The sequence below is a fragment of the Propithecus coquereli genome, unplaced genomic scaffold (assembly GCF_000956105.1).
Source record: "Propithecus coquereli isolate 6110/MARCELLA unplaced genomic scaffold, Pcoq_1.0 Scaffold45, whole genome shotgun sequence".
Taxonomy (NCBI): Eukaryota; Metazoa; Chordata; class Mammalia; order Primates; family Indriidae; genus Propithecus; species Propithecus coquereli.
The window spans coordinates 9,458,572-9,467,380 of record NW_012150285.1 but is presented as its reverse complement, the minus strand read 5'-3'; the positions used below and the strand labels follow the sequence as shown (position 1 = coordinate 9,467,380).

General features: G+C 35.4%; 1 protein-coding gene across 1 annotated transcript in view; it reads left to right on the top strand.

The window, feature by feature from the left end:
* Positions 1 to 8,809, top strand: part of MYO3A (myosin IIIA) — a 242,790-nt gene that overhangs the window by 138,301 nt on the left and 95,680 nt on the right. The window contains exons 13-14 of the mRNA XM_012654857.1: positions 348 to 558; positions 3,432 to 3,579. Coding sequence (XP_012510311.1) covers positions 348 to 558; positions 3,432 to 3,579 — 359 coding nt within the window. The remainder of the gene's footprint in view (positions 1 to 347; positions 559 to 3,431; positions 3,580 to 8,809) is intronic.

Sequence of the window (8,809 nt, the reverse complement as noted above, 5' to 3'; positions counted from 1 at the left end):
GCCCTGCCAAAATTTTTTAATTATTTAGCATAATTCAGTGAAATTACTACGGTTGACATCACATAAGCAACCACTCATGTGTGCAGCGGTTTCACTGTGTGAGCCAGTTTGGTTTGGGTTGTGATATATTACGCAGCAGCCTAAGTTTGAATAGCGGAGATAAGTAGAGAAAAAATGATCAAGAAGAGACACAGGACTCATGTTGAATAGTAACTTATTTTTACATTACAAAATCTTCACATGTCTATTTCTTGTCATTTGAAGAGAGAGAATTAAGACATTTTCATTTTCCGGGAGTGATCTCATTGCTGTAATTTCTTCTAACAATACATCTGTTTACTTTCCAGCTGCGTCTTTGCTTTGCATTCAGGCAGATGAGCTCCAAGAAGCTCTCACCTCCCACTGCGTGGTCACTAGAGGAGAAACCATTATACGACCCAATACTGTAGAAAAAGCTACTGACGTCAGAGATGCCATGGCTAAAACTCTATATGGGCGTCTCTTTAGTTGGATAGTCAACCGCATTAACAGTTTGCTGAAGTATGACTCATTGCCAAGGTAAAACTTTTTATAGAAATTTTTGCCCCAAATGTCAGAGATGTAAATCTATTTTCTAATTGATTGATTTGCATGAGTCCCTTTGAAAATGTTTCCAATTGGAACAATTTAATTATCAAAGTTACAGTTCAGCAGATACGTTTCATTTCCTAATGGTACCACCTCATTATGCCACATAACTATAAAAATTTTAAATTGCTGCAACATTAAAACTGTGGCAACATGAATAAACACAATAGAAAGTGAGTTTTTTAAATGTCACATCTTACTATCAATTAATATGTTCTTTCAATTAGAAGTTGTACCGTTAAGTATATACCATTTGATACTTGTATAAAACGTCAATTCATCAGCTCTTTGTTTTTGTTTTGAGGGTTTAAATTAACTCTTTAAGGTAAAGGAAACTTTTCTTTTCATATTTTCACTCTCGCTATAACCTTGTAAGGGTACACGTCATGACCTCCAATGAAACGGGGTTCGGAAATGCTCTAGATAATGGCAGATAAATAACAGTAAATGGTAGAGCCAGGAGATGAGGATTATGTTATCTGACTACGAATCTATAGCCTTCATGGTACCTCATCTTAGAAATAAAGATAATTGCAGCCACCATTGACTGAGTGCTGTTGGCATCCCAGGGATTGCTCACAGATACAAGTCCTTACGTTGACGTCTAAAGTTTTATTCTGCCATAAATTATGTAATCATTAGAAATTTTGCGTGTGGAAAAGCAAGATGAATGCCCACCTTAATTAAGATCATCTCATTCACAACTGCTTACTAAGCATAAAAGACAATTTTATACACGTTTCAAGTACACAATTAATCGTCTTTTCACTAAAAGACATATCATACCATAATATTTTCCAGTCAGACTAAGGGATTATCCATTATTCTTCCATGATCTTAACTCTCTGCCCCTCAAAATTGCTTTTCTACCTCCTTATGCCTCCCTACTGAACTGTACCCTACTATGGCTGAGTCTGCAAACCACAGTCCAATTTTCCCATTCTGATTTAATGGTCAAATGGTTTGTATGTTCATGTATGGCCATGTATAAGATGTCAGGCATGCATATGAAAAGAGAAATATTCAGGAATTTTTGATTATTTGTTTATTCCACATAATGTAAGCAAGATATTTAGTGATTTGACCTCATTTTGTTAATTATCATCTGCATGTTTGACACTAAATGGTACCCAGGAGGATGACCTACTGAAAATTTCGCTGCAGCCTATCTGCTAAATAGTAGCTTTCCTTGCCATACACTAATGAAAACTATCCACATTTTAGATATTAATTTTTTACAGAAAGTTTAAAAGACAAAATCAAAACCAATCGAAATAGTTTACTTCAATTCAGTCAAGATTTATACTAAGATCTACACCAGAGAGCCTGTGTTCTATGCCAGGTTTTGCCAATAACTTGCCGTGTGACACTGGGCAAGTTACTGCATTTTTCTGGGTCTCTTCCTCCCCAGCCATTACATAAGGGCATTGGATGACAAGTCAGTGGTCTTATATTTGGTGGGTATCTGGGAGCTTCTTAAGAACCTCTTGAAAACCATGTCCTTCTCTCCAAAATAAAAAATGGCTGTATTTATACATATCCACCAAAATATTATATGCAGTTGTGGTTCCAGACCTTGGAGGCCATTAACATCCCACTTAATGAATCCCTGAACTAAGATCATTTCTAAGGTCCCTCCTGGCACTAACATATTATTATACAATGAGATAAATATTTCTCTGTGGGATTCTGTGGGGGCAAAGACATTGTAAAAGAATAATAATTTTGACTAAACCAGCATAAATTTTGACTAGACATCTTGCCTCTCATAACTACGTAGACTTATACTTGCTATTCAAAATAGGAACTTTCAGAAATGCTCAGATAGCTTTCCTTTTGTCCATCCCAGCACATACTTAGAGTGTTCTGTAATCTGCATTCTGAATTCAGTCACTTCCTGCAAATGCACAGAGCATCCTTCAGCTCACGGTGTGCAGTAACTAGCTGACATTTCCAAATCACTTCCTTGCACAAAACTAAGCATAACTGGACTACCTAGATGATGAGCACAAAGAGAAGCTTTTGTACTTTCCCTTTCTAAATTCACATGAAAATAACTCTGCAATGTATGTATCTCTTGGGGAAGGAGCAAACTTCTTGACTAAGTATCTAACTTTCAGTGAACAAAAGTCACCACATGGGATAGCAGAAAAAAAATGCACCTGAAATATTTAATTGTAAAAAAGTAATAATTGTATTTTAAAGTATTTAATTATAAAATAAATCCATATATGTTTATATCTTTCTCCAGGTTACCATTTGTCTATATCAAAAATTATAAATAAATAATCTAAAAATAAATAAAAATTCTTTAAAATAATTAAGATCTTTTCAGTAAGATTTAAAAAATTATTCTCCTAAAAAATGAAAGACTAAATATACTGCTTAACAGAATTTGTGATTTTCTGGTATGGTTTTTGTTGAATATATTTTTTCTGTGTTCTGAGCGCTAGCCAGGTGGTTCCTGTGATTCCTGACTCACTCGGGAATGACTCAGGCTATGACTTTGTGCTTAAGCAAAAAAAAGTTTCTTTCTTTTATTTTAGTGTGTAAGAGTATAGGAGTGGTTTCTGCAGTACAAGGGAAACATTGTTCCATTTGCTTATTAAAACCAATGTTGCCTCCATTATTTTTATGTGCTACAGAGAGAAACTTTTCCAATTAAGAAAATTTCACTCTAAGTGTATGTCCTGGTACTAGTTTCTTAGCTCAGTCACAAATAGGAACTTGAAGATTCCTTGCTTTAAATTACCTCTTCAGGAAATAAACAAGAACTCACAATAATGCCTCTTTAATTCTTCTAGTGGGAATGGTGAGGAGCTGAGCATTGGCATTCTTGATATATTTGGCTTTGAAAATTTCAAAAAAAATTCCTTTGAGCAGCTGTGCATTAACATTGCAAATGAACAAATTCAATATTATTTTAATCAACATGTGTTTGCGTGGGAACAGGTAAGTCGAGGTACTTATTAATTCTATAAAGATGCATACATATGTGTGTTATACGAAGAATTGTATAAATGAGGCAGGACCTAAACTATAGATTTAAAACCTTAAACATTTAAAAAAGACAAAGAAAAGATTTTCTTTTCTCCACGTCCATAGTAAACTGAAACAAAAAAAATTAATATGAATTTAGTGTAACTTGATATGTGATGTCAAATGTTGTCCATTAAAAATTGGTACACTCTTCTCCAAAACTTAGCAGGTCTGAGCCCTTGCAAGCAACAAAATTTCCTTTGCAGATTTAAGTAAACAATTGTGTCCCACAGCTTCTCTATCTGTAGACTGTATAGCTGAAATTCTGTTTGAAATTTCAATATCCATCTAAAACCCATTAAACTTCAGAATTCTCGTAGCTAGGCAACAGAACACAAGATAATGGATTTGATGCAAATGCCATGAAACGGTAATTTTGTCAGGGTACAATGTGTAATTTATGATTCAGCTTCAAAAATACTCTTCCTTAGAGAAAAATCAGAAATGTACTTGAATTGCATTTGGCAAAACTGTAGCATTATTTAAATTATTTTATGACGACTAAAAAAAGAGTCATATTTAATATCATTCAGTATGTCATTTACCTCCTTCAAATAATAGTACATTGTTTTGTGTTTATTGATTAGAACTGATGATAAATTAGAGGTATGCGAACCCGTTTTTATTCAAAATATTTATGGGTATTGAGGATTTATTTTGAAATTGCATCTGAAAATGGTGGTCACAAAAGAAGACATTTAGATATTGACATTTCTTAGGCCACAAAAGGACATAAATTTGAGATTTAATTTGTGTCTGTCCAACTATCTCTCATCTATCCCAGCATCTTGTTCCATCAAATATTATTCCTATCTCTCCCTCCCGCCCTCCCATCTTATCTCCTCTGCTCCTCCATTGGTGCTCTTCCATAATCTAGAAATGTGAAGAAATGTCTTTAAAATCTTGTAGTGAAACAAACAGTAAAAAACCCCACAAGACCCTTCTCCACTCTGCTTCTCTCCATAGCCATGGTGCTCTCTCTTCCCCTCACAGCCAAGCTCCTTGAAAGCGTGTTCCACACTCATTGCATTGCATTGACTTAGTCCCCACCTGGGTGCGCTGAGGCCATAGCATCTGCCTCTGACATCCCCACTCTGCTGGAATGGTGCTTCCCAATCTCATCCCTCAGTAGTACATTTTTGCCTTTCTCACTAGGCTGCAAACTCTTTTAGGTGACATATTGTGCCTTAATTCTTTTTGTATTTTCAGAGGCTGACGTATAGGAAGTGCTCAATAAATATTAATTAAATTAAGGTCATCTTGCTTTAATGCTTCACAATACTCACAGAATCCATTTGGAAACTGAAACAAGTCAAATTTCTTTGGTTTGGACTTTTGGTATGGATCTATTGGGGTCACCTGCTGTATGGGACCAGGTGCATCTGCGTGTATTGCCTATCTGATTCATTAATGACTTGCATCGGTAGACCTCTGTTGTTCTCTTAACTTTAAACCAATGTACAGACATTTCAATAATTATTGCTTTTCACTTTTTATAAAATGTTACAGTTTACACATTGCTTTGATTGATAGACTTGAGTTTCATCCATGATCTTGATGCTCTTAATTCTTTTGTCTACCAGGCCTTTTGAAATATCTTCTCAAAACAAAACAACTCAAATTTTCCCCCAATAAAATTAAAAATTCAACTAGAATCCAGGATGACACAAAGCACTTTGAGAAATCAAGGCCATTCCAGTCCTGTTAGGTGCCTTCCTAGGGTAACTAACTGGAAATCCCTACTTCATAATCTTATGGCCCAGACATTGATGGCTGAGTATGACCAGGTTGAGGAATGTGTTATCCAGTAGATACAGGATTAGTCAGTGATGCTCTTGATTTTAACACGTGGGTGCACTTTTTTTCCTTTCACTCTTCACGCCTCTGCGAAGACAGAAAATGTAACTAAGAAAAGATAACTAACTATATGTATTAGCTATTATAAAGAATTCCTGTCAATGAGAAATGACTATTAAACCAAATCATGAATTAAAGTCATGGCCACACTTTTTTTAGTTAAATATAATCACAGATTTGACCTAACTGAGAGCTCCCTAGTTTAAGAGAGTCATTATCGCCTATGAATAAGACACAGTGTCTCACGTTCATGGAACATAAAGATGCTCTGACCACATCTCAGCAAGACACAGCCTTGGGCAGCACCTTTACAGGTGAAATGCTTCTGCTCTTGCCCAAACCAGCGAACACTGTCTTTATCGACAGTTCTACGACGTTGGGACATAAATAACACTGCTGACAGTGTTTCCTTATTTAGCCCAATTTCAGTTTAGTTGTAATATACAGTGGAACACTACGGCTAAGCTGGTTGCAAAGATATTTTGAATGAATGTCCCGTTGTCTTCCATTATAAAAAATAACCAACAGACAACAGTAAAACATTTTTAGTGAAAGAATGTATGATGGTGACCTAATCTATAGCTTGCTGGGTAGATAGTTCATGTTTCTTGGAACGGTTACCTCCAAATAACCATTTGTATTACTTTTGAAACATTTTCCTAAATCCAAGAATCCCCGCAGCTGTGCCTCCTTTTTCCTCATCACCTACTTTTCTGTGCACCTTAATCACATGCTTTGGAACCTCTGAACAACAACCTACAGCATCCAGAACTTGCATCCCTTTCTTTTTCTTAATATCTAGATACTTAGACTGTTAAGTGAGTTGGCCTACAGAAGCATTATTTTTCTTCTGTGTCTAATATATGGTTCCTGAAATTTTTCTGGAGTTTGATATTTCATAGTTCTTGAAGATTCCTTACCAGCCCCAGAAGAACAATTTTATGTATATTGATTTTAATAAAATTTAAAGGGACAATTTGTATCTGAAAACTACTGTTTAAAAATTAGATGATAATCTAGGTCCCCACCCTGCAGATAGAAGCTGATCAGCTAGAGAGTATAATCGTAATCATTTTAAAATTTGAGATTCAGTCAAACTCTTCTAAATGAGTTGCAGCTAAAAAGTATAAAATTTTCTCTCAATTTTATTAATTCCACCAACCTAGCACTCATACGTTAGCCTTCCTTGTACATTCGTATAGCATCGTTGTGATGTACACTGTCGACTTCCATGTTAGGAAAGGCTTTTAGTTAGTGGCTCAAAGAACTATTATGCCATTTCCCATAAGGGAGGCGTCTTTTGCAGTAGCCCTCACGCTGAATTTCCATGATAAATATATAGCCAAGGTTTTGGTTTTGTTTGACTTGTTCTTGTTTGTTTGTTTTCTGGTTTTCTTCCATTTGAAAGAGAGCTCAACAGTAATTAATCAAAGTGTCATACTTTTGAAGTTCTCTGGAGTCACATATCTCATATTAGAAATCCCATCTCAGAAATGTACAACCCTCACCAAAGGTATTCGCGCGCTGGCGCTGTAGCGGCAGTTTCTGTCCTCTGTTTAATTTGGCACCATGGTGTAATCATTGTGGTACAGAACATACAAAAGAATGGAACCTGCTCCCTAGAAGTTTACGTTTCCAACCAAGGGGAGCACACACCAACGGTATACTGATCGTCCCTCGGCATGTGCCTTTGTTCTTTAGGGCCTCTGGGCACCTAGAACATGCGTACGATGCTGCCAAGAATTTTCTAGAATCCTGAATATTCACTTTAGTTACTTATATGCCTATTTTTACTGTGGATAAGCTTTCTTCATCCATTAGAACAGCTAATTAAATGAACTACAGTTCATTTTTAAAATGAGCTATTAATATTCGTTTCTGTACAAGATTGGGCTTTTACATATATCAGTTATATAGGCACCCACGGGGCTAGAACTGAACGTCAGAAGTCATTTCATAAGCAGGAAACTATTTACAGAACATAATGGGAACAGTAACCGCAATCATGGCTCTGGCTTCTCTAGCAGAAAGTAGTGCATGTGACCTTCACCTCCAGCTGTTCATATCCTAAAATTTACAGCATTTGAGATTTCAGACATGGACTCCAACACTTAATTTGTGGCAATTACAAAGAATAAAAATTGATTCAATAGATAATACCTACATTCTCAACTTTTTTTTACATTATAAAGGCAAAATAATCAGTCATCTGATAAAAAAAATGTGTGGGCAATTAAAAATAAATCCCTTATAAATGTCTCCAAATTGTGTTGTTTAAAAATGTGAATTTTTATTTTATATCGAACTTTCTTCCTGAATAAGCCATCTATGTATGACGGTGGCAACATTTCTCTTATTTTAGCTCTCCAAGTGACAAAGGCCATTTATAGGCATTTTCTTTTAGCATTAAAATAGCTGAATCCGTTTGGGAAGTCCTTGATACAACAAATCTTCCTTCTTAAATGCTCAGCCAAGCCTTGGCTTGCTTGAGATCACATTTAAATAGTCCTTAAACTTCTCACACACACAGGCTGCTTCTCTTTCATCGGTGAAACTGTGATGTGGGGATTGGTGGCACTTATTTTGATAATTTGGTGATATTTTTAAATTTTTAAAAATTTTGGTAAAAATAATTGTCAACATAGCATACAGTTAGGAGCATAGAGGCATATAATTGTGTTGTTGTTGTCTACAGTACAGTACAATGAGGTTAGCGCATGCTGTTGACAAACTGCAATAAAATTTTTTGTTAAGGATTTAAACATGACAGTAGAGGAGGAATAGTTGAAGGTCAAAGATATATAGGAAGCTGCATTTCTGAATTCCTAACCCAAATGCTCCCTTATTCTCAGCCGATACTTGTTAATAGAATACAAATTTGTAAGATCCTTTATGGCTCTTAAAAAATTTTCAGGAATAGGTATCGTACACAAAAAGTGACTATGTTGGAATTTTCATCTCAACGTGCATTATGTACCTTTTTGTTCTGAATAAGGAAGCTGCTCTAGGGAGAACCGTTCCAAACCCCCTTCCTCCAAAGTTCAACAAAATGTATGTAAAATAAAACATGAACATTTTATTAGAAATTATCCCAAATACTTTCTCATTAGGTTATTTGTCAAATTCTGAATTAATGACCTGTGCTATCTCAAGTTAATGATGGCCAACATTCCCTGTGAACTTGCCACTAACATTGACATACAAACTAATAGGATCATCAGTATCAGCTTTGAATAGAAAATTCAGGAAGAAACAAATTTTAAATCAGAAATTTTTATTTTACATA